The following is a 27563-nucleotide window of genomic DNA, read 5'->3' as shown; positions in this document are numbered from 1 at the left end:
CCTCCAGTTTCAACCTGAACAATTCTTTTCTTGATTTCTCAAGGAAGGGGGAGGCTACTTTATTTGTCTTATGAGCTTAATTTTTCAAATGGATTTTATTATGGATAGGATATATTATAATCTCGGATACAATTCGTAAAAAGTAATTATCTGTGAAATGTTTTCAAATTTTATCCATTCATTAAAGAAAACACAATTGCTCCAATCAATATTAAAATCGTCAATCCTAAAATGAAACCACTGACAGATGGTGTGAATCTTTCAGTGATGCTCGTCTCAAAAGGATAAGCAATTACATCCTGCAAGTGAAAATATATATTTAGAGGTTGGTCTTTGGTATATTGAGCCAGACGTAAGATAACACATGAAAACAAAAAAAAGTTTAATAATAAAAATTAAGAAATTTGAGAAGAGTTTTAAAGAGTTAAATGGGAGTTTGATTGCTCTGTCTGAGCACTGAAATATTTCTGCAGTTCCCAGATGTGCATTCCCACATATAATTATTTTTTAAATTTGCTATAAATTTATTAAATTAAAATATTTCTAAATGTTGGATTTTTTTATATTAATTGTTATTGTTTTTTTAATTTGTTTTAAGAAATAATAAATTTTTTTTTCTAAAATCCCTGACAAAATGTGTGGGTTTTTCTTTGGAGCTTTTTTTTAAGCTACAAAAGCAATTAAACTAAAATATCTAATTTTTATTAAATTGGATATTTCAGTTAAAAAAAATTAGTTGCAATGTATTTAATTTGTTAAAATCTAATAGCAGTTTTAACAGAATAATAATGAGGAACATTATTGCAAACAAAGCACTTTGAATCATTTACTTTTCATTAATTTTTGTAATTTTTGCATTTTACACCGAAGTAATTATTTTTTTTATCTTTTTATTATTATTGTTAATAAATTGATTCATTAAGGAGATTTAGGTGGTATTTCCCCCCCCCCCCAATAAAATTCAGCTTTGATTACTATTGATTGAATAATTATTGGTCAAAAATCAGGCCCTGAACAGTGTTTTGATTACTATCCTGTTTTAAGCAACGATTGAGAGAAAAAATTATAAATTTATAACATTTAGGACTTGCTGGCGATTTCAACTACAAAATTAAAAATAAAATATTGAATAAAATAAATGTTTGGAGTTCCTTGGGAGAAATCTTACTACTTTATCAGACATGAAATTTAATTTACTGTTTCACAAGGCAATAAAAGAAGTTCCTGACATTTTGTTTTAAAAGCTTATTTTTAATAGATAACTGCATAACTATCATATTTTACAAATATCTATATTATTTTATATTTGAAATTCATTTGCAAATAATCATATTTAGTTATTAAACACGTGAATTTTTTTACCCTGTTAGTTATCCAATGAAAGGAAAAAAGAAATTCCTTTGCTGATCAAAATATTGTTTCTTACAAATTAGGTTATTATGTATTTTTCTAATTTTCGAGACTTTAATTTTTGGTTCATTTACCTCTGATTCTGGTTCTTTTTGCCATATTTCATCTGCTCTAATTTTTTGCAACTTGTGAAGTATTTCACGTGCTGATCGTTCTCCGGCTTCAATGGCTCCTTCCATGTAGCCTGACCATTCTACGGCTGTTTCTGTGCCTGCAAAGTACAGCCTATCCACAGGCGTACGTAAGATACTGAAAAAAAAAAAGCATTGTCTATGATTTAAACAAAAATTGAAAACAAAAATTGAAAACAAACTAGTGTTTCAGTTTCCACTGAAGAGAATTTTCGAAGGATGAAATACCTTCCGTATCTCGTGAAAAAACCAGGAGGATATATGGCGGTGTAGCATCCACCAGAATATTGCTCTTCCATCCAGTTCTTCTCTTCATAGTGGATGGGCTGTTGAAAGAAAATTCCTATTTAGTCTAGTTCAAATAGATTAATGCACCGAAAAAGTACCGTTGCTATATTTTTTGGGGGCCCTACAAATAGTTTCAATTGTGCGGTGCAATTAGTAGAATGAACTACTTAGGACCTCAGATTTCTCTATTTTACAGGGTGCGTAGCGTTTTTAAAAAGTGTTTAAGGAGCTTATTTTAGATTCATGTGTTTTAAAAACCTTTTAAGGTGATTTTTTTTTATTCAAGGTTTGTAAAAAGTACTTAATTTTCTAATTTTTAAAAAGAGATTTTTTCTTTGTCATTTCGATTGTCGTTCTAAATCACAAAAAATGCATGATTTTCGCAGTTTTCTCTGCAATATTTATTAGAATTTATTAGTTGTTTTATCATGATTTTGAAAAGTTTTTGAAAATGTTTTTGAATTTTATGTTTATAAATTAAGAACTTTAACCGATGAAAAAATACTTTTTATTACTGCACTGATCCTAATTACGATTTTTTTTTGGAAAGTGATTAAAAATATTTTTTGAGTGCTTAAAATGTACTTAAAAGGTGCTTATTTTTGTTGAAAAATTTGGCTTCGCACCATGTATTTTTAAAATATGATCTCTCTCTTTTTTCTTCCAATTCCGTTCTTTTTGTAAATGAATTAATTCAGATTTTCCCCCGTATTGTTGAAATTTGATCTCTCTTTTTTTCTTTTTCCAATTTCATTTTTCTGGATCCATTATCGGCATGGAAAAGGATTTTTAAGATTAGATATATCAGAAAGTAATGAAAAAGGAATAAAAGTTTTTGTTACAAAAATAATAATGCATAATGGGAGCCGTGGTGGCACAGGGGATAGAGCGTTCGCTTCCCAATGAGATGAATTGGGTTCGAATCCCAGCCATAGCTGGTCGATTCGAATTCCGCACTCTGCGTGCACCGATCACAGTGCTGACGTAAAATATCCTTAGTGGTAGACGGATCATGGGTTAAGAGTCCCCTTGCCGTCGGGCTAACCGTGGGTGGTTTTCCTCCCCATGTAACGCAAATGCGAGTTATTACATGAAAAAGTTCTCCATGAAGGCAAATTCTCCTAATACTTGATCCAGAAGTTTCCTTGTCTTCTGGATTGGGTTTAAAATTACAAGGCTATGGATTTGAACATCAGTAGTTGTAAACCCAAAATTGGATCAGCTGTTCAACGACGATTATAAAATAAAATGCATACTGGAAGAGCCGCGGTGGCTCGGGGTGTAGAGCGTTCACCTCCCAATGAGGTGACCCAGGTTCAAATTTGAGCGGTGGCTGGTTGATACGAATTCTGCCACATCAAATCGATCACAGTGCCGACGTAAAATGTCCTCTGAGGTAGACGGATAATGTGTTCGAGTTCTCTTGTCGTCGGACTAATCGTGGGAGTTTTTCGTGGTTTTCCTGCCCACATAACGGAAATATGGGTTTCTTCTATAAAAAAAATGTCCTCCACGTGGACTAGTTTGTCCGGATGCCTTATCCAGGAGTTTTGTTTGTGTTCTGGGTTAGGCTCAAAACTGCGAGTGTACGGAAACTCAGAATTGGGTTAGCTTTTTATCGCCGGTTAAATAAAATGCAGAAGTGAAAAAAAGAAAAGACAATACAATATCGGTATAAACTAGCTTCAAAGCATTTTCTAAAATTTTTGGTACCTCACGTGCGTTTGGTACTTCACGTGCGTGAGTAATAGCAGAAATATTTTCTGCTAAATTCAACCTTTTAATAAAAATATTATTGCAGTTTCATAATTGTAACACATTTCTAAAAACGAACAACTTAAAATTCTCTTATAGTTTGGCAGATTTTATACAATTGTTTAATTTTTATATTTTATCTACACAACAATAGCGGATCTTAGAAGTGAGTGATGTTGTGTTTAAAGGTAATGTTTAAGAAACCAAGAAAATTTTTTTGAATTAATCCTTTCTTCTAAAATTATAATTTTGATTTGTATGAATTTTTGTGTGTGTGGGACTTCAAGAAATCTGGAGATAGCTGCTGTGTTTTCTTATGTCCTTTATGTGATAAAATAGGAAACAAGCCTGAAACAAGGGTTGAAATTATTCTAATTAAATTTTATAATTTATGAAAGGTTACAAAAATTTCATAATTGCATTATAATAAGTATTAAACTTTTTTCGAATATTACCGTTTTGGGGCCTTCATGAATTCGAAGATTGCAATTCCCTTTCAACTTCTTTAACTGAGATGAAAGTTAAGGAGTATTGTATAAAATCCATTACTTGGATAGGCCAAGTAGGCGATTTGATTATTAAATTTTGCAAAACTTACGAAAATAATGATGTGAAATTACTATAAACACATTTGCATTTGTATAAATTTTTTTTTAAAAATTTAATACTTAAAAACTTACTGTTAATGCTTCTCTGCATCCCAGCACATCCGCTAAACTGTGAACGAGAATATGTTTTCGTTCTTCAGCGTTTAATTGACAAAACCGTCTACATTTATCTGTCAAAATAAAGCTGAAAATAAGATAAAGATTAAATGATGTGTAAAATTAAGTAATGAAAAGAAATTTTAAAGTTTTTGTCCGAAAATAAGTAGAGGTGTAACGACCACTCCAGTTTTTACTTCTTAGTTCGAACAAATTCAATATGGTCAAACCTAAATTGATGGTAACAAATTTAATATGCTTTAAGAGATACGAACATTTGCTTACTGAGTTTTAAATTGAAAACTGCACCATTTGGTGCTAAATTATAGTAAGTCGGAAGTACACATTGAACAAAGGTGAAATTTAAAGCAGCGGTAAATGATTTAATGCTGAGTCAGTTTCAATATGTGCTTTTGAAGCAATCTGTAAGAAATAACACTGTACAAAATTTCGGTAAAAATTATCGGCTCTCAGGGTGCTGGTACTTTTACCGTAAAATCCATTTTACCGGAACATGTTACGAATCAAAAATATCTAATATACTGTAATTTTTACAGTAATAATTACTGTAAAATCACCGAAGTACTAATTAAATACATATTACTGTAAAATTACGATAGAATATTTTACGGTAAAAAAGGATTTTACGACTGATGCATACTTTATTCCGTAATTTAATCTGGAATTTTTTACAGTGTAAAGTTATAAAAAATAGGTAAACGTATTAGGTAATAGGTAAGCGTATTTTTAACAAAATATGTTTAATTAGGTTTTTCCCCCTTTAAGCTATTGCTCAAAGCAGCAACTAATTACATACCCTACAATAGCTGGATGACTTCCATCTGGTTTCGTGTCATCGTATGTCATATACATTGGGTGTTGCTCACCAGCATGAATTAAAGTTGACCCACAAAGACCTTCAAAATTAAAACATATTTATGACATTTTTTTCAGCTGCAAAATTAACAATGACCGATACACAAAGTAAAAATATGGTTTTCACTTACTATTTACATAATTTTACTGACTACTTAACATTGACAGAATGTCCATTTTAGACAGAAAAAGGAATTGTACTTCTTTCATGTTAACTTAATAAGCAACGAATTAAAATTTTTTAAATTTTTTCTTCCTTATTGATTTACGGATAATTATATGAACGCAATTTTCCTACTAAATAATCAACTGATTAATATATTTGAATATTTTTGCTTCATTTTTATTCATTGAAATATCGCCAACTGGATCTATATACAAGATTTTAAATTTTAAGATTGTAAGTATATTTAAATTTTATCCGAGTTGTCTTTTTAAAAAATATTAACAAACTTAAAATTTGATTATTTGGTTCAATAAAATTCATTTTAAAGAATAAAATGAAGTAAAAAAGATTCAAAATATTAATTAGTTATTTTCTGAATGAAGATAACATGCAATTCTCCGTAGATTAACACAGACTCTGAAGAGGTACCTTAAGTGTGTGTTTTGTTGCAAGGTGGCTATTATCAAACAAATTATAAATTCTCTATCTCTTTTATTTGTTTTATTTTTCTTAAATGGAAATAACTAATATTTAAACTACTTAACATTGACTAAGTGTTCACTTTAGGCAGAAAAGTGTTTATATATACTTCTTCCATACTAACTTAATAAGCAACTAATTATAATTTTTTTTTTCTTCCATGTTGATTTACGGATAACCATATGTACCCAATTTTCTTACCAATAAGCAATTAATTAATATGTTTTTCCATTGAAAGGTCGTCTATTTAACCTATCTGCAGGATTTTAAATTTTAAGATTAATATATTTTAAATTCTTATTTTTAAAATGTTTCAAATACCAAGAAAAAAAGGGGACTAATACCTTTCTCTCTCCAAAATGTAGTTTCATAGTAGAATACGGCTTTCATCACCGTTCCCATGGGCATTCGTTGCATCAATTGGTTGCGCAAGGGTGGCAGAGAAGGTGTGAAGTGAATTTTCATCTGCAGTGTTGGAGGCATGGCTAGGATCACGTATTTTGTCTAGAATAGATATTAATGAAATAGATAGTTAGATAAATTTATAATTTTAGGGCTTGGGGCAATATCACGATAAGCCACATTGTACAGATAGGCTTGTCATGATAGTGACCCAAGCTTTTAAGACTGTTTTTCGAAGGCTCCGTCATCATACGGAATATTACTTTTTGCGAATAATATGCTATTTTCATAGCTGCTGTAAGTTTGCTACAGTTATTTTACATGGCTAGGATCACGTATTTTGCCCAGAATAGATATTATTTTGATCTAAATGAAAGAGATGATTTGATAAATTTATAATTTAAGGGCTTGGGGCAATATCACGATAAGCCATATTTTGCTGATTGACTTGTCATCATATTGTCCCAAGTTTATAAGGTTTTTTTTCCGAAGGCTCCGTCATCATATGAAATATTACTTTTTGCGAATAATATGCTATTTTCACAACTACTGTAAGTTTGCTATAGTTATTTTACATGCCTAGGATCACGTATTTTGTCTAGAATAAATATTATTTTGATCTAAATGAAAGAGATGATAAATAAATTTATATGGGGCAATATCACGATATTTTACGAATTGACTTGTCATGATATTGACCCAAACTTTTAAGACTGTTTCTCGAAGCCTCCGCCATCGTACGAAATATTGCTTTTTTGCGAATAATATGCTATTTTCATAACTGCTGTAAGTTTGCTGCAGTTATTTTACATGGCTAGGATCACGTATTTTGTCTAGAATAGCTATTATTTTGATCTCAATGAAAGAAATGATTTGATAAGTTTATAATTTCAGGGCTTGAGGTAATATCTGATAAGCCACATTTTACAGCTTGGCTTATTATGATATTGACCCAAGTTCAAACACATCATGACTTCCAGGCAATTAGATGCTTTTATGTATTGTGCTGGTATCTAGCGGATATTATGATAACTTGTTAATTATATCTGAAAACAATACCAAATTAAGTTTGATGTAAAAATGTCATATTTTGATGATGTGGGGCTTATCATTACATTGCCGCAACTCTAATATTAGTAAATTTCACGACACAAATAATCAATTCTGATCCAATTAATAAATTTTTTAACTAATAAATTCGTAAATTAATAGACTATTTTTTCTATCCAACAAAGTCGCTGAAATTAATGTTAAATAATTGACGTAACAATTTATTTTCTGTATTTTGGGACTATAAACAACTTTTTGCATAGTTTTCTAGTCAAAAGTAAATTGAATAACATTTCACGCTAAAGTTATTATGACACGTAACAATGTGTAAGTTAGAGAAAGGTGTTGTTTAACTTCGGAAAAAATATTTTTACAAATTTGTTTATGAAATGATTCCTGTAATGATTAATATAAAAAAGAACTGTTGATCAGTAGATCACCGTAAAAGTTTTACTTAATCGACTGTAACTAAGTTTTTATGTTATTATAAAGGGCATTTTTAGTTCAGAAAATTCACATTGTAGAAAATTAATTGTAAAAATGTATAAATTTTAAGAAAAAATTATGAGTGCGTGTTTCTTTTTATGGGAGAGAGAATTGATTTTGTTTACTTACTTTATATTGTTTTCCATCTAAAGTAGTCACAGCAACAAAATTTTCAGATTCTTGATTTATTCCTGTTACAGGACTATTTTTCTTCACAACTGAATCTTAAAAAATAATTAATAAAATAAATAAATAGAAAACTAACTAAATTTTGTAAAAACATACATTTAAATACTTTTTTTAAAAATTAACATCAATAACTAATTTTCATATCAATTTCACTTTAAGCTATTTAAACACTTACTATTATAATACTTTTTCTATTTTCCGAATCTTTACGTATTACCCATGTTTTTAACTAAAACATTACTATTATATCATCCGCAGAGGGTAAAAAATTATTGAGTAAATATTTGCGTTGCATTGAAAGAATCCTCAAGTCATTCAATAACATAATTTTGAAGGAGATTTTCTTAATCCTTAAATAAAAGTGTATGAAATAAGACGAATATTGTTTTTATACATGCTTGGTGCAAATAAGCTTATTTTTAAAAAGGAAAAAAAAAAGTTGTTTGTCAGATTATATTGAAACATATTCTGATAAATTTGGTTGAAAATAATGGAAAGTGTTAGAAAATTCTGATTAAATTTAAAAAACTTACCTCCTAATCTTTCAGCTAATTTTAAGCTTAATTTCTGGGATCCACCTTTGATCTTTCGTTCCTAAACGTAGAAACAAAATAAACTCACTTAACTAATATGTTTAGGGCTATAAGTATTACTATTAGGATTTTTTATTATTTTCATTACTTTAAAAAACAGTTTTGTGTTCAAGAAAACAGGGCTGGGAGAACAAATAAAATAGATTAATTTATTATTAAGCCAACTGGCAACAAATTTAGAAATAATTCCTTAAAATTCTTTTTCCTCGAAAAATCATTAACTTGGCACAATTTTTAAAATTTTTCTGTTTCATGTTTTCTTAATCAAATGTATAAAGTTTTTTACTGCATTGATTTATAAGAAAAATATGTCATTACAAACGTATCATGAAATATATCCTATCTTAATTTAAATACAGAATTTCATTCCAAGAATTATGAATAAAGACAACCACTGGATGAGTTGAATATTTTCTTGTCGTTAAAATATATTTTTATAATTTCGGATTAAAAAACGAAATAAAACAACAGCAATTGAGATCTCAAAATTACATGAAAAACGCCTATTCAAAATTTAACGAATAATTATCGTAAAGGTTGGCTCAATTATAGTAAAGGTTGGATTGAAAACATCAAATTCGGATTGTTGAAAGAAATTAAAAAGCGTTAAAAGGAGCTACTTATTCCCATTAAAATAGTAGAGTGCGAGCTTTAGTCAGTTAAATTTTATTCTCCCATTTTGTATAAATATTCTAGAAAACATATATTAAAGGCGGTGATTACGGAACACTGTGGATATCTTACTTGAGCGCCGTTTGTAGTAGCAAATATTCGTTTAGATCCACCGCACTGCTTAATATACCATAGAAAACTCAAGAGTGAGGCTTCATAGGAATCTGTGGCTGTAAGTCCATTTATGTAGTTTTTGAAATATTGAACTGCTTCTCTAGTGAGAAAATAATAAAAAGGCATATTAGTAAGTTTAATACTGTTTTATTTATAAAGTTCAGGGATTGAAAATGTTCCTAAGCAAAAATGCTTTATTAAGTAAATGCAGATGCTCTTTGTTAGAAACAAATATGGTTTATTGAAGATCGTGTTTTTAAGGGCCATATTTATGCTAGTTCATCTGTAACATATAGACAAATGTTGTTCAAATCCCATAAGTTCTTCGTTTTTTCTCCTCCATCTATAGCAGGTGTGGGGTAATTTAATTGAAAAATTCTTCAATGGAGGTATGTTAATTCAGCACCTTCTAGAGAAGGCCTTCGCGCGGATCACTGTTATGGTCCGAAGGAACAAACATAAATTGAGCAGTGGGGGGAATTAAGAAAGATATCACTAAATTCGAGCTACAAAACTGCACAGTGGGAAAGACATAAGACAGGTGTCACAACGTTCTGACTCTTAAGGATCAAATTTCGTTTATAGTAACCAGTGCGAAGGCCTTCTCTCTTTAAGGAGGCGTTGGTAAAATCCGATGCTCTACTATCTTTGCCTTTTGATTTGGGTTCAGAACAAATAGTGATTTCAAAGAGTTTATTATATAAGGTAATGTTGGGTGAACATTTCCTTATAAAATAAACAAATTGTATACGACAATGTTTATCCACATTATAGCATGTATTATATAATAAATAAATTTTTATAACATATTATAAATAATTTATTTTTTATTATAAATGAAAATAATGAAACTTTCTTGAATCATGAATAAATAATAAATAAATAAATTATAAATTTCATTCATCTCTCGAAATTGGATAAAAGAGTTTCCTTGTCTGAGTTGGTTTCTAATTTATAAATCTAAGTAGCTAGACATTTCGCGTAACTTCCCTACATGAATAGGCTGTTTATCGTTGGTGGTAAAAGATAAATCATTGTTAATGTAAATAAGTGTTCTTACTTTGTCCAACATTTTTTCTTTAGGAATTCCTGAAACGTCATAGTATCCCATTCGTTTGACTTTGGTGCTTTCCATGGGGCTGCTGATGGTATCTGAAGATAAAAATTAAAATCTTTAAATGTTTATTTTAACTAATATGTTTGAATTTTTTGTTTTTTTACACATTTGGAGTGTAAATTTAGTTGGCAAATCCAATGGTTACTGCTCTAATTGATGTAGAATTCTGACATTCTCTAATTTTGTTAAAAATCCCTTTCTGCTAATATTGTATTTTCCTACATAATATCTTCGATTGTCATAGTAACGTAAATGGAAAAATTCTATAAAAAAAATTATAAATCGTTAAAATATAGTTCTTTTGGAAAAAAATGTAAAAATATTATTTAACTAGTTAATAAATGTAACTTTGTTTTCAGGGTGAAATTTGATCTGAATTAGGATTTTTAGGGACTCCATTAAGGCCGGGGTTCGATCCTGGACTCCACTAAGATCCACCAAGTATATGCGATACACGTGCTCGTAAAATCTGTGGAATCGAAAGTACTGATGTCGGTTGCTGAGCACAAATTTCCTTCCCCTTCAGATCTATGTCTAAATTGAGGAAGTGGTCTCTCGCATGAGTGATGGTGCTATCTATACGTGGGGTTCTGAGCTAAGACGTATTTTCACCCTTGTGGTACTCTCTTATCAAATGAAAGTCGCACATTCCTTTCTTAATTTGCAAAAGGTCAATGAGTGGCGATTTTGGCTTGTCCAAGTGTCATTAGTATCAACAACAACATCATTTTTGAGTTGCTAAAATCAATCACTTTTCTTGAAATTGTTACATAATCATTATGGCGAACAGAAAGTTATGGTATTTCAAATCAGTTTGAAAAAAATAAGTTAAACTTAATTTGACTTAGTGCTAATTACATAAATCCTTGTTATTAAATAATACCAGTAGTAGGGTAGCTTATATCAAAACCTAAAGTTGTAAAGTAATCCATTTAATAAATTATGTTTATTATTACTATCTAAAATATTTTTCTTCATTTAGTACTCTTATTCTTGAGAACTAGATGTATTGATTTCAATTTGTAAATACTGTTAAATAAATACTGTACTTACAAACTAAATATGAATACGAAATTGAAAATTTAATGTTGTATAATTTTGGAGTAAATCATAAGTTAATAATTTAAGATCAATAAAATTTTTTTTAACATTCTTGGTGATAAATCAATTTAAGTGTATTGAGTAAGAAAGTTATGGGTTTTGGAAGTATTGTATCCTTGAAGAAACTAATTGTGAAGATGATATCATAATATGAAAACAGAGAAATAAAATTCATGCGTGCTATTTTTATTCAGACTATGCATCGCTTATAGTTTTGAAAGTAACAAATGAACCTAATGATATATGTTTTAGTTAAAAAAAAATTGTATTAAAAACTTTTTTACGTTATTTGATTATATTTTGAAGATTAATGAATCACTCAATGAAAGTTAATTTGTTTTATGGTTATAGATATTTCGTGTCTATATGTTAGCTAAATATTGATACGAAATTGAGAATTTAGTGTTCTATAGTTTCGTCTTTATTAATGAGTTAACAATATGATCAGATTAATAAAAAAATCTTTTAATTGTGATATATTAGTTTCAATGCATTGAGGAAAAAAAGTTATACATTTCAGAATTATTTTGCATTTGAAGAAACTAAGTGTAAAGATACGGTAAAAGATATTAAAACAACGAATTTCAAATTATGCATGAATTTTTATTTCTCTTAAGTTATGTATCATTTACAGTTTTGATAGTTATAAAATTGAAACTGAGGAAACATATTTTAGTTTAAAAAAATGGTATTTAAATATTTTCAACGTGATTTAATTATATTTTAAAGTTTAAAAATCACTTATTGAAAGTTAGCGCATCGTTTAACTCTCATATCATGCTTACACTGTTTCATGGCATATATCAATGTCATGTCTTTCTGAGTTCACATTAATTTATTTTAATCAATTGTTGAAAAAAGTTATACTAATACCCACTTGTTTTCCCTTTTCATCTATTAACCATAGAACGTTATTAATATCCATTTCTACAAAAGGATTCTTGTGTCTCAATTCTTCGTAGTCTTTAAATCGTTTTCTTTCACCCTGAAAGGATAAGAAAGCAAATGGGAAACAATGGGATTGATAAATAATTTAACGGTGGTAAATTTGATAATGATAAATGTACAGTACTTACAAACGCAATCATGATAATAATTATTTTTCGGAAATTTAATGGTGAGATGTGCAAGGTGTTCCTTAATTACCTCTCTTAATGTATATTTTTTGAAACCTTGCCATACTTGAAGTAAAAATACTTGTATATTGAGGGTTGCAAATTAATATGTAAGCGAGGAAAAAAATTGTTATTAAAACCTTATGAAGAAGGCGGGATTTAAGACATCAAAGCATCCTTGTTTGCTGAAAGAAACTGAGAGGATGTGAGAAGTGATAACTACACCGAGAAAAAAAGTATCTTCAAAACTTGCAGAATATGGTAAGATTAACTGTATTTCTGGTTCTATGGGAACACAAAAATGCTCGGCAATTTTTACCGAAGAGCATTGGTAATAATTTTGGCAAAATTAAATAAGATTTTATAATAGGCGATAAAATTTGGTAAATGTGGTAAAGTTCGGTAATTTTATCATGCTTCCTTAAAGCATGGCTTGAAAATCATTTATTTGGTCAAAATTACTTTTAAAATATGAATTTTTTACTAAATATGTGGCAATAAGAAGTGTAAATTTGAAAACCAGAATTTTCGGTAAACCGTTACCAGGACTGAAAAATTACCAAATAAATGGTTAAAATACTGTTTGTTTTGGTTTTTACAACTAAAATTATGTTTTTTTAAACGATAAATGTCATTACCATGCAGTACTGTAATTTTATCAGAATTTCTTCTTCGTGTGGAAAAAAACTTCCAAGTTTCATACGGCAACCACTCTAGTTTAAAATTTTTAACCCGGCCTTCCTCAGTAATGATTCGTCAGCATTCGGTAATATTTTTGTTTTTATGTTATACATTTGCGAATAGTAATATGCATACTTCTACGCAGACTTCTTTCTTGACAAGAAATCTAAAACAGTTCATTAAGGTCCATGATTATAAAACATCCGGAAATAGCTTGCTCCATTTACGCATTATAAATCAATTTTAAATCTAAAATTTAATGTTTCTAAGAATAAGCTAATATTCTAAATCTAATATTCTAATCTAATAAAAATCTAAAATTTAACGATTCTAAGTGTAATCTAATATTTGAAATCCAATATTTTAATCTTGTATTTTAATCTAACATAAATCTAAACTTTAACGATTCTAAGAATATTCTAAATCTAATATTTAATCTAATATTTTAATCCAGTATTTTAATCTAACATTAATCTAAACTTCAACGATTCTAAGAATATTCTATATCTAATATTTTAATCTAATATTTTAATCTAACATAAATCTAAACTTTAACGATTCTAAGAATATTCTAAATCCATTATTTTAATCTAGTATTTTAATCTAACATAAATCTAAACTTTAACAATTCTAAGAATATTCCAAATATAATATTTAGTCCAATATTTTTATCTAGTATTTTAATCTAACATAAATCTAAACTTTAATGATTTTAAGAATATTCTAATTCTAATATTTTAATCTAGTATTTTAATCTAACATAAATCTAAACTTTAACGATTCTAAGAATATTCTAAATCTAATATTTTAATCTAATATAAATCTAAAATTTAACGATTCTAAGAATAATCTAATATTCTATATCTAATATATTAATCAAACATAAATCTAAAATTTTAACGATTGATTCTAATACTTTAACGATTAAATTATTATACGACTTATTATATTATATATTACGTTTTATTGCAATTAAAACTTATACGGTCAAAATTTGATAATTTATTAGGAAACAAACAATGTAAACTTACATTTTTGTAAAGAACTACATCTTCAACTTCATTTACTTTATAGTTTTCAATACCAAGCTCTTTTGCCATTCGAAAAACTCGGTTCTGTGTTGGACCAACATAAGCACCACCTAAATCTACGTAACCAACTTTGGGATCCTGTAGTTAAAAGTTATTGTAAAACGATCGAACAATTAAGGAATTAAGTTAATAGTAAATTAAAAAAATCAATGTAGATTGCAAAACATATTACATATTTTGTCAGAGTGCGACCTCCTACTCGATCACGTGCCTCCAAAACAATCACATTGATGTCAGATTCCTTCAAAAGTTTAGCTGCACTTAGACCTGGATTAATAATAACAATTGCTAGACAGATGTCTGGCTAATGCCAAGGTTCTCCAGTGAATGTTATTATTCATATACACCGTAAAAAATTCCGAATTAAATTACATTGAAAAGCACCTTGTAATGCATCATCCGTAAAATCCATTTTTAACATAAAATTCCTTTCCATAATTCTTACAGTAATATTTATTGATTTACAATTAATCAGTGATTTTACAGTAAATATTTCTTAAAACATACAGTAATTTAGGAATTTTAATTACACATTATAATATTGTGAAATTTTACGTCAGGGAATTAAAGTTTTTTTTTTCAACGCCCACCTGTGTTAACATCCGTCAATTCATGCATATACAGGGCGATTTTGTTGGCCTCTCTTTCAGGGGCACCATATTAGGTGGGCCAGCGTCGCTCCCACTGTGAGGACAGATGGTACAGAGAAGGAAAGAACATCCATGCCTTACCCGGGATTCGAACCCAGAACCTTTCTGATGCAAGGACAGTTCCCTGCCCCCTACACAGGCCGGTCTGCCAGGGAATTAAAGTAAAAATTATGATATATCAGATTTTTGTTCTGAAAAATGTTACGATAAAAATGGATTTAACGGGAAAAAGTATTGGCATCCTGAGTGGCCGATACTTTTTACCTTAATTTGATCCGAAATTTCTTACAGCGTTGTATCTTCTTGTAGTATGTCTAAAATAGTTTTTAAGAAATATTATTATAATAACTGGATAATTGCGCAGTAAAAAAATTTCCATTGAGATACAGGGATAAAAACAGGAATATCTGTAAAATTAAGTAAGTTTTCGTTTAAAACGCATCTAAACAATGTTCTTGTCAACAGAGTAACGACAGAGGTGGGTAGAGGCTTCACATGCCACGTCTTCGGCCGGGGTTCGATTTCCCGTGCACTTTCGATCTCGTCTTATTATTTAGTGTTCTAGTAGTGTTGTAACGGAGTGTTTCCGACTCAGAAAAGGCTTAATGTATAAGAACTGGAACATAATTTAAAGATTTTTACTTTCTTCATTCTTGTAAGGTTATTCTAACTTTTCGGTGAATATATTTTTTTTTATTTTCACAGAAACTTTCCGCTTTGAATTGTCTGAAATTTTTCACGAGACAAATGATTTCTAGCACAAGAAGAAAAAAAATATTACGGTCTAGTTATATTCACTTTAATAAGGAATAACCTTTGTTTAGATATTTAGATTTGGTATAATGTGTCAATAAAATACAATTTTTTAAAATTAATTATATTAAAATCTAGAAAACCTAATAATACCTAATTTTAGTAGCATAACAATTCAGAATTTTTTGCAATGTATGTAGTTTGTGAAAAACGATAGATTTTAATGTTATGAACAATATTATGCAGGAATTATAACTTCAGAAGTTAATAATATTTATTTGTTTTATTTTAGCAATTAATTTTTTCTTTAGATTTTATTTTCTGTTTTTTTGCGTGATATATATTTATTATTTAATGGGCTCTATTTAGTTTCAAATTTTTGAGTACTACTCACACTATTGTATTGATATATTTTACTTTGGCTATATAGATACAATATTAGAAAGCGCTACTTTTTGCAGATATAATCGTGTGAGCTGATGGATATCTTTTCAATTTTTTTTGTTTTCCGGCTTTTTAATATATATTTTTTTAATTATTTCTTATATATATTTCTTAATTATTTATTATTTATAATTAAGAAATATATATAAGAAATCAATAATTTATAATTATAATTATAATGAGAAAAAGCCATATAGTTTTGTTCTCACGGTTTTTTTTTACCATATCAGTTGTAAAAGGTTTCAAAATCGTAAAGGTAAAAATATTTCTAACCGTAAACATTGAGATGAATTAGATGGGCAGACTGCTTACGGTAATTTTTCCGTAATATTAGAATCATAATTCCAGCAGTGTAAGTTAAGGCATACAGTTAATTTATTTTTAAAAATTTAAAAATAAAAAATAATTATATCAATTATCTGAATATAAATAATGAAAGATATAAAAGACTCACCGCTAAGACCTGCTCCAATAACTATTACAGTTGAATCCATTGTTTGTATTCAAGTTGTATTTAATGCCAGTAATCTCGTCAGGTTGATTTCGAATACTAAGTCTAAAAATACAATTATACAAATGAATACAAATTAATTCAAATGTCTAAAAAAACAAGCAAATTATAGCTATTCTATAGCTAAAGCTCCAACAAAGATCTGCATGAAAGATTACATTTCTGTTAAGTTTGTTTCTCTAATAGCAGTTTTCTTATCACCAACCGATAACCTATTATCATATCTTTAATCCGTTTTGATTTTAGGAATTTTTGTTCGGAATTTCTAAAAATATATTAAACAGAACTTATTATAGCTCGACTAATAAATAATTTATCTGTTTATTTAAAAGAAATGAGCTTAATCTCATTCCTTATTAAGAAAAAAAAAGCAATAATAAAATAGATATAAGAAAAATGAATTTTCATGATATGGCTCAGAGACACGATGTCTTAGGAAGTCCAAAACTTGAAATTTTTCAAAATAATTGTCTCAAAAAAATTTTCAAAATACTTTTGTCCTGTTCAAATTAGGAACGAAAGAATATTAGAAAAAGTGAGCCGAACATCAATAAAAGAGGAAGTTAGTACATTATTAGAAATAAAACTCTCACTTTTGAAGATTCAGAAATCATTGAACTGTATTTCCTTAATTTTGAGAATCATTTCGTCACGAAATTACGTGATTTGTCACAAAACACGAACTCTCAAATATATGGCGAAAATGTTTCCTCAACGCGAGAAACTTCATCGTAGTGCATTGTGGGAGATTATTAACTAGAATGACAAAACTAAGATGAAAACTTCACGATCAAAAATAAAGTGATGAATTAAGTGATGAGTAAGAGGCCTGTATGCTGGTTAAAGGCGATGGCAGGAAGAATTCCGGTTCGAATCCCGCTTCGGGCATGGGTGTAACTTATCTCTCTGTTCTATCTGTCCTTCTTGTGTTGTTAGGGCGAGACTCACGATAAAGTGATTCTTAAAAAAGTTAGATACATTAGTCACCACGAAGTTGTTGTTTTTTGTAAAAAAATAAAATAAAATGACGAAATATTTTTTGATCTTGACGAAACTCGTAATATCGAAGAAGTAACGATAGTTATTTTGATCCTTCTGACGAGATTTTTGCTCGGATCATATACCAGGAAACGGTATAATCAAAAACGGCGAAAGTTTCGTGATATTTGAGTATCCATATTTTAGAGTGTAAGAGTAGGAGGAAAAGGACGGGTCACTTACTGAGAATTCAAAGAGAAAAATTAGTACATGTTTATCTTTATTGGGCCCCTGGTGGGAAAAGAAAAAGGGAAAGACCTGGAATGACTTCGCAGAGATAAATGAAGGCGGATTTTAAAAGAGTAAAATTGAAAGGATTAGAGGAAGTCAGATCCGAACTCAAAGACGGGGTGCCATGTAAAAGTATAGGCTGGATGCCTTATGCGCTAAACGGCAAGATTAAATAAGAAGTTTACAAACGACTTTGCTGATAGAAGTGGGAGAAGGTAAGAAAAATTAATATTTTTAATCTCTGTATATGAATGAATGAATGAATGAATGAATTAATGAATGAATGAATTGAATGAATTAGAGCCTCTACGGCTCAGGGGATAGAGCATTCACCATCTAATAAGGTGAACCGGGTTCGAATCCCTGAGATGGCTGGTCAATATGAATCCGCATCCATCTTGAACCGACCACAAAGCTGACGTGAAATATCCTTAGCGGTAAACGGATCATGGGGTAGAGTCCCTGTGCCGTCAGGCTAACCGTGGGATGTTCTCGTGGCTTTCGTCTCCATGTAACGCAAATGCGGGTTAGGTCCATCAAAAAAGTCCTTCACGGAGACAAAATTTCTCCCAAAATTTGATCCAGGAGTTCCCTTGTCTTCTGGATTGGGTTCAAAGTTATTAGGCTACCAAGTTGAATATTAGTAGTCGTAAACCCAAAAATTAGGTCCTCTGTTCAACGACGGTGACAAAAAAAATTGAATGAATTAATGAATGAAAAAATTGAATGAATTTACTTAAATGAATGAATATAATCTTTTTTATATCTAAATGGATGACTATAATATAATTTTTTAAATTTATACTAGAAACACTAGTTTTTAAATTAAATAATTAATATTTTAATCAAATCACAGGATTTGATGAATGTAATTTTTAAAAAGAGTATGGCATCTCTATCAGAATGAGAAAGAACTGAATTATGGAGCTCTTTTAACACGTTATCGAAATTCTAAATACATTTTATTTCTAATGACCATTTTTGACAGAGTTTTAGCTTTTTTATTTATTAGGAATAACTCAATCAAATATTTCAAATGACTACTGGTATTGTTTAAAATCGTATTCTTAAAAATATATTGCAGATGTATATGGAAATTTTATAAAAATTTAAAAAAACTCTAGATGCTTTTTTTTGCGTTTTCTCCAAACTTATCTAAACTGAAATTCTTAGCGAAGGAAGTCTTCACTATAAACACTGTTAGAAATTTCTAGTAAAAAAATGGTTTAGTAACAATTTATTTAATTGCTATTTTACCATATTCAACAAAAACAGCCAAATAGCCATAAAAAGATATTACTGAAACTGTTAACTGTGCGAAAAATCGTTTAGTGACTTCATTTGATAGGGTTAAAGAACCTGTATTTTATCTTCTTCAATTAAGTCTGCCTTATGAAATTGCTTAGTTTCTTGCAGATGGGTACATACTTTAGCCACGATGGCTAATCTGTTAATTTCATTATTTCCTACACATGGGACTCAAATATCAGCGTTGACATTACACTACTTCTTCCAATTTCTTCAATACATGAAATCTTGCGCTTTGCTACTGGAGATCCTGGACTATTTGAATACGAAACTTTCATATACGCATAGATGGTAGCTCCACAAAGTTGCTTAACAAAAAGGTTAGTATTTTCTACCTCTCCCGATAGATGGCACCACCAGACAAACGAATAAAGCCACATTCCATGTTTCATTTGTTAAAACACAGCTCAACCACAACTTAATTCCAATGCTCTTTATCTAATGAAATGCAAAATATAATCTAATTCAAATGTCCAGTTAAATTCAAAACCTTACTAGTCGTAAATGGTTACAAAACCGTATAGTTTTATATTCCCGTTTTTTTTTTGAATTTTATCATTGTAAACGATTTCAAAATCATAAAGAAAAGCTCTAATTGGATGGATATACTGCAGCCGGCTATTTTACCGTGATTTTAGAATCTAACAATGAAGAATACTTAAAAAAATATTAAGAGGTAAAAATGACATGTAAAGTGTACATGAGACCTTAAAACCTTTCTTAGACATTTTTAATCGCATTCTATAGTATAGCTAATGAAATTTGTGAAAAGTTTATAAATAAAAATGTATATGAATCACTGAAATTTTTTTTAAAAAGGCAAGATATTTTAAGTAATATATAGAAGTTAAATAAAGACAGATTGGCTATATTATTTAAAAACATTTCTACAACTTCTTCATGTAGCACAGAGGCTGTTGAAAATTTTAAAAATTAAAATAAAAATACATTTGTATTTTCTCTAATATCTCTGCAAAATCTCGACTCCTAATTAAAATAAGGATTCAAAATAAATAGGTTAAATAAAAGAGAACACGATTTTAATAAATGCCGAAAAACATAAACCATCGTCGTCCTATATTGTTTTTAATCTTTCCAGCCCTACAAATATTTTTATACCATTATACTATTTTTATACTATAGAAAAACTGAAAATCACTTCCCCAAAAAGACGGCTTCCGGTAAAGACGAAAGGGAGCAATGTGATTCTTCTTAGATTTTTTAAATATAGATTTAAAATATGCGTTTAAAATATTAAATATAATAAAAAAAATAATTTAATAGGTATAGTAGAAGTTTGTTCACTAGAATTGCATAAGATTTTATTTTTCTATTTAGTTAATGAAAATGTCTGATAAAATTGAATATTGTGACCTTTTTAATTACAGTAAAATATTGTAGATCAAGTTGTTGAGTTTCTACTCTTTATAAAAGGTAGTAATTATAGATTTAAAAAAAATAAACTGAAATACACAATTTTTTAACTATTGAAATTGAAAATTTTGTGACACTAACCTGCTTCATTTTCATTTTTTTTAACAGTTTTTGAAACAATCAATAAACCCTCACTTTATTTGAAACACATTTGCTGCCATACGGATGTGAGTAGCAAGCATTATTTCATTTCGTAACCTTTTATTTACTACTCTTTTAGAGTGCTGGCTTACCTGTTTACACAATACTCAGCTGGTTTGTTTTAGCTGCATTTTTTTGATAATACGATGAAACACGCAGCTCTTCTGTGAAGTTCCTTATTCCCGGTAAAGTCGACATATTAAATAGACACATTTACAGATGATATATCAAAATTTCGATTTAATGTTTTAAAGATGTGTTATAGCGGTTGCAAAAAACGATAAGCTTTTCCGTAATATTGCAAAATATCTGAAGGGCCACTCTGGTCTCTGACGTCATTCTATGTAAAAGTTTCAATATTTTCCCTCCTATGATGCTGAAACCTAAAAGCTTTGACAAGCACTTATATAGAGTCATGTTATGAAAAAATCGGAATTACATGGCTTTGCGTAAATTAGTTTCGGAATTACTTATTAAGAATAAATAAGAAGAGCCGCACAGTTCCCTCTTCATAAAAAATGCAGCTAATACTAGAGCTTTGACACATTGAATGCCACGCTAATTTTACATGACTTGCCCGTCTGGCCACACAGTAAATAACTACAAACTAAATTTGAAAATATTAAAAAGATTTTGCTAGTTTTTTAAAAAGTTTAGCATGACGTATCTGAAAAAAGTGGGGAATTATATAAGCCTACGAATTGTTTAGAAATAGTGGTAGATAAAAATCTACTAAATTGAATTTATTAAACCAAGAATCACAATTAATAAACTACCACTTGAAAATATTTATTCGCTGTCCGGAGCAAGTTGGCAACTCTGTGTATATAAATAAAACTATTTTTGTGTGTTCTACATTGCATTAATTTCTTCAAACCATTTTAGTAACGATAATAATATAAAAAAATTTAAAATTTACTCGAATTATGTGTTTCTAATAATCTTGGCCATGGGGGTCACCGGTGACCCCCATGGCATTCAAAGTGTTAAATAGCTTCTTATTATGAAAAATACGAAAATTACACAGCTTTGCGTAAATTATTTTCAGAATTATTGAAGAACAATAAATGAGACGATTCACTCAGGCCCCTTTGCATCACAAATGCAGCTAATAATAAAGCTTTAAATAGAGTCAGATTAGGAAAAGTCAGAAAATCACACGGCTTTGCGTAAACTAATTTTGGAATAACTAAATGGCAATGATTGAAAAGAGTCACACAAATCTCTCTGTATTGTAAAAAAAATGAGAGTAAAGATATCTTAAAATAGCTCCGAAAAAACTATTAATCGAATTTGAAAACTCGATATATTCAAAAATATATGCAAACATATAAAACTGTATGCAAACGTTTTGATTAAAAAATTGAAAAATAAATAAATAAAAAAACGTCGTAGAAAAATGAATAAAGGCTTATAATATACATGGCGAATCTTATAAATCTTTATATACAAATCTTCATTTTTCACTATATTGACTCTATAATTACCGATCGTTTTTATCAATTTTCAAGTGATAAACTGAACTAAATTTCTTTCATTTTATTTGTAAAGTTTTGCGTCAAAATTAATAATTCTATAAAATATATTATCAAATTATAAGGTCAGTCAAATGTGACATATTTATTCTTAGATAAAGTACTAGACAAGTAGAACAATCGAGATGTTTATCATTTCTTAAACTATCAGCAAAAGTTTGTTCCATAATCTTTTTGTTATCACATAGTTTTATCGTTTCTTAATTTTTGACTTGTGCAGGATCAAACTCCACGTGTTAATGCAGTTTGTTTAAGGCTTTGTTCAAAAAAGTCAAAGCATGAACTCTCAGAAAAATCAATAAAAAGTGGAACTATAACATGTAAATTTACTGTATTCCAATAAGGTGTTAGAATCTAATAAAGTGTTAAATTGACTCGTGCAGGATCAAAATCATTCACGAGTTAATTGCGTTTGTTTAAGGGTTTTGTTTAATGAAATCAAAACATGGACTCTCAGATTAATCGACACAAATTGGAATATTAACATGAAAATTTGTCACAACATTAAAAGATGTTATAAATATAATAAGGTTTTAAATTAATTTGTGCAGCATCTTACTTAAAGTGTTAATTAAGTTCGTTTAAGGATTTTCAACGAAGCCAAAGTACAAACTCTCAGAAAATTCTATGTTGAATTGTAATGTGCAAATTTGCTGTAATATAATAAAAGTTCAAAATATAATAAGATGTTAAATTGACTCGTGCAGGATCAAAATCATCCTCGCGTTAATTTTATTTGTTTAAGTCTTTTGTTCAAAGAAGTCAAAGCATGGATTCTCAGAAAAATCAATAAATAGTTGAATTATAACATACAAATTTGCTATAATCTAATAAGGTGTTAAATTGAGTCTGGCATGATCGAAATCATTCTCGCGTTATTAAGTTTGTTCTGGGCTTTTGTTCAATAAAATCAAAGCATGAACTCTCAGATTAATCGACTCAAATTTGAACATTAATGTGCATTTGTCATAACATTAGACATAATAAGGTTTCAAATTAAGTCGTGCATCATCCTACTCAAAGTGCTAAATAAGTTTGTTTAAGGATCTCTCAGAGTCAAAGTAGACTCTCAGAAAATTTCACGTTGAACTGCAATGTGCAAATTTGCTGTTATATAATAAGGTGTTAAATTGACTAGTGCAGGTTCAAAACCCACATGTTATGCTTGCTTAATGTTTTTTTTTAAATTGAAGTCAAAGCATGGTCTCTCTATATCAGTGTTTCCCAAACTTATGACATTTATGTACCCTTTCTAAATTTTTCGTAACTCCACTACCACTAATAAAAAAATGAATGCATTTTTACTATAAAAAATTGCATTAAAGTTAAAAATCACAACTGGATGTTGACACTACTAATTATTAACTGTCAACTCTCCAAAAAAAAAGCCAATAGAAAAATACGTAATCGTAAATTTTTATGGCTAGCTTTGTTTTTAAATAAAATGTTTTGAAATTTTCGTTTGTTGCAAGATATTTTGCATAAGAAAGCGTACCCCCGCTAAACTGTTCCCGTACCCCTGGGGGTACGCGTACTACACTTTGGAAAACACTGCTCTATATAATCGATACAATATTGAACCGTAGCGGGCAAATTAGATATAACATAATAAAGAGCTAAAGAAAATAATAAATTGCCAAATTGTCTAGCACAGAATCCAACTCTAATAGTTAATTAAGTTTGTTTAAGACTTTTCAATGAAGTTAAAGTATCGACTCACAAAAAGGTATTCACGTTGTGCCGTTACTGGCAAGCTTGCTATAATCTTGCAGGGTGTTAAAATATAATAAGGGGCTTAATTAAATTAAGTTCTGGATCAAGATCCATAGTATTGTGTAATCAAATTAAAGAATTAGGGTGATATGGTTTAATTTGGTCTCATTTGAAAGCGACAGCAAATTAATTCGTAAGCGTAAATTTCGAATGCTGAACGTGCTTATTTTGAATGCTGAATAAATTTCGAATATAAGTAACACGTGTAGATGGTTCAACACGTGCCAAAGTTGCTAAAAAATGCAAGGAGAATAATATATGAGCGATTTAAAAGAATGAGAAATTCGAAATTTCAAATTCACCAAGCGGCATTCATTCTGTATTCTTTAACAAAATTTTCAAATGAAAAGAAATTGCTTGAAATTTTGATGCATGAGTGTTTAGAGAGAATATAATTGAATTTAGTAATGAGTAAAGAAATTTCTTGGCATAGGCTTGTTGAAAAGGCCAAGGCCCATCCTGGACTGTCGTGCCAATGAGAAGAAGAGAAAGAAATTTCAAAACAAGTATATGCATAATGCTTTTTGAAACACATTTAATTTTTGAATGGAAACAATTCTAATACTCTTTTATAATCGATAAAAATTATAATTATTCATTTAAAAATAAACTATTCAAATTTCTGTAAAAAAAATTACATTTCCCTATTTATAAATCCATAAGGAATAACTGCAAAAGATTTAGCAAGTGACTCTTAAACTAATATCATATTGATTCAAATTTCTGGTTGGAGGAAATTTTTTCAAAAGTTAAGAGCCTACAAAAGCTATATTTTTCAGGATTTTTTCTGTTTTAATTGTTTTTTTGTTAACCACCTGCTTTGTTAACTTTTTATAACAACTAAATATTATTGCACATAGTTTCATATGTTATTGTGAAAGTTGTGTCTTGATACATATTTATAGAACTCTTATTAAAAAAGGTTAAAAAGTGTACACATTAGAGACTGCAAATTAATATTCATGCTTGAAAACTGCAGAAAAGCTTTAAAAATTTGACGAATTATTAGTCATAAAGCCGGGATGAAAAACGTCAGAACTAGTTTAATTATTTAATGAAACGTGGATGTGCTGCTAATATATACCTATTATATTAATCCCCTTTTCTGTAACTCCAGTAATCAAACAGGTTTTAATGTTTTCAACCACAAATACCTCATTTTGCTTTTTCCTCGCTTTGAATATTTATTTACAACTCCTAATGAGCATACCTTTTTGACTTCATTTTTGACAAGGATTCTAAAAATATACATTAAGAGTAGTCATCACAGAACACTTTGTATGAAAAAAAAAATAATTAACACAGTGCTTTTTCAATTCGAAAGGGCTTTGGGGTCGTATATAAATTGTGTCATAAATTTTTTCAATGCCTTTACTGGCAATAATCCTAATTATTAATTCCGTTCACATACTTTTTAAATGAAGGTTAATATTTTAAATTCCGATGACACTGAAAGAAAAACTATTGCCGGTTCTAATCACATATTTATTTCTGTTTCACATTAAGTGAACCACTCCTTCAAACAATGTCACTTTTAACGATACTAATAGTTAATTTTGTTCGCTTAACTTTAAATGTATTGTAATGACTAACTGATAAAAGAAACAGAAAACTATCACCAGTTTTAGCGGGGTACAGTTCTGTCTTGCAGCAAGTGTATCACTTCTTGACGCGTTCTTACATTTAATTCCTGTCAATATAGCGACAATATTGAGAAACCCATAGTTCATTAGTTTTAAGTTAATTATCTACTGCGGTGACGTAGCATTTTTGAAGGAGTATTCAAGTAAGAGTATTCAACCTAATAGAAAATTCTTCCTGAAAATTGTAGTGTATAGATAGAGTTATTTAATTTCATAAAACAAACATAGACTTACAATCTCTCTGGAATTTTTCGTTTCATTAGATGACTTAAGGAGTAATTTTGACTTTGGTAAGATGTTATACATCTGAGTGCACCGTTTCACACAACGCATTTGATATGTTTTTAAAGTGAAGCTCTTCTTTATACTTAACTATCACATATAACGGTAAGTTTAAAATTTTAAACTAAATTTATTATTTAAAGCTGCCGATCATCAAAAAAGTCACCAGTATCCAAATTTAATTTGATCACCTGATTGTATTGTTTTCTAATGAAAAACATCTTTAATGCGTAATTAAACATTTAAAATCACCAACAAAAGGTATAATTTGTATATATTCTGTATAAATTAACGCTTCATTTTAAAATGAATTTCTGTAACTTTAAAAATCCTTATAATTGGTGTTTATTTTTAATTAACCATAAAACTATACTGGAAACTATGTACATTGAACAAATTATGCATTTTTACTTTAAAAAATGTTTTGATGTGTACAAATCTTATTATAATAAATGTTTTGATTCAAAATTTAACACTTTGTTTCCGAAATTACTTTTTGATTTATTTTAAAACACAGTTTAAATCTAATTTAAAAGTTTCATAGTAAATAGATTTTGCTTTTCGCAATATTATGTATATTATATATTTATTTTAAACCAATGAATATTAATTTAATATCAATGAATATTTATTAATTTGATATCAAGGAATATTGAATATCAATGAATATTTATTTTAAATAATGAATATGTTTATCAATAATTTACTAATTACAATGGGCGAATGATTTTGTAGTATGAAGTAAATTGTTTTCTTAAAAGATGAAAAAGATAGATTCTTACAGAATGCTTCATAACTTTAGATTTTGGCTATTTTTCGAAACATTACTCACATATGCATAAAACATAAAACAGTAAATTGTGACGAAACAGTAAAAATATTAAATGAATTGTAAAGTATCAACATCTAGATAAATGATGTAATAAATTGACTTTCGATAAAATGGATAAGTTAAAATTCACATTATACGAGTGTTTCGAATTTTCGCCTCTATAAAAAATTCCGAATCAAATTACGGTATAAAGTAAAGGCACTTTGGGAGCATCACCTGTAAAAACCATTTTATTGTAAAATCCATTTTACCGTAAAATATTAAACGTTAGTTTTTATAGCAATATTTATTTAATTAGAGTGATTCAGCGATTTTACGGTAATTATTACTGTGTATTATATTTTTTGTTCCGCAACATGTTCCTGTAAAAATGGATTTTACGGTAAAAAGTACCGGTACCATGATGACCGTTATTTTTTACCGTAATTTTTATAGTGTGGCTGCAGAGCTCTAATTATGTGAATATTAGAATATTCTCTACTTTATGTGAATAAATATGCTTTTTTCTCAACCCTCAAAATTTAGGAAGCCGGCTGAAAGCCCGACCCTTTAATTATTATTTTCATT

General features: G+C 28.9%; 1 protein-coding gene across 2 annotated transcripts; it reads right to left on the bottom strand.

Moving 5' to 3' along the window:
- Window positions 1–80: 80 nt before the first annotated feature.
- Window positions 81–21000, bottom strand: LOC107456161 (amine oxidase [flavin-containing]). 2 transcript variants are annotated; one of them, XM_087151710.1, is made up of 15 exons: window positions 20872–21000; window positions 16723–16824; window positions 14594–14688; window positions 14362–14499; window positions 12412–12519; window positions 10377–10468; window positions 9275–9416; window positions 8471–8531; window positions 7878–7972; window positions 6155–6314; window positions 5106–5205; window positions 4265–4376; window positions 1770–1867; window positions 1485–1659; window positions 81–299 (listed from the first exon to the last, which is right to left on the bottom strand). In XM_087151710.1, the coding sequence occupies exons 2-15, from the start codon at window positions 16760–16762 to the stop codon at window positions 171–173; spliced, it is 1545 nt and encodes a 514-aa protein (XP_087007836.1). In that variant the 5' UTR covers window positions 16763–16824; window positions 20872–21000; the 3' UTR covers window positions 81–170. The 2 variants fall into 2 exon arrangements, with proteins under 2 accessions (XP_087007836.1, XP_087007837.1); XM_087151711.1 differs by lacking the exon at window positions 20872–21000 and adding an exon at window positions 17373–17684.
- Between the last annotated feature and the right edge of the window lie 6563 nt (window positions 21001–27563).

Source organism: Parasteatoda tepidariorum, chromosome 9 (assembly GCF_982258835.1).
Source record: "Parasteatoda tepidariorum strain Cologne lab strain chromosome 9, Ptep-v5.0, whole genome shotgun sequence".
In the NCBI taxonomy this organism is placed as follows: domain Eukaryota; kingdom Metazoa; phylum Arthropoda; class Arachnida; order Araneae; family Theridiidae; genus Parasteatoda; species Parasteatoda tepidariorum.
The sequence above is the reverse complement of the archived record's forward strand: the minus strand, read 5'-3'. Positions and strand labels throughout refer to the sequence as shown.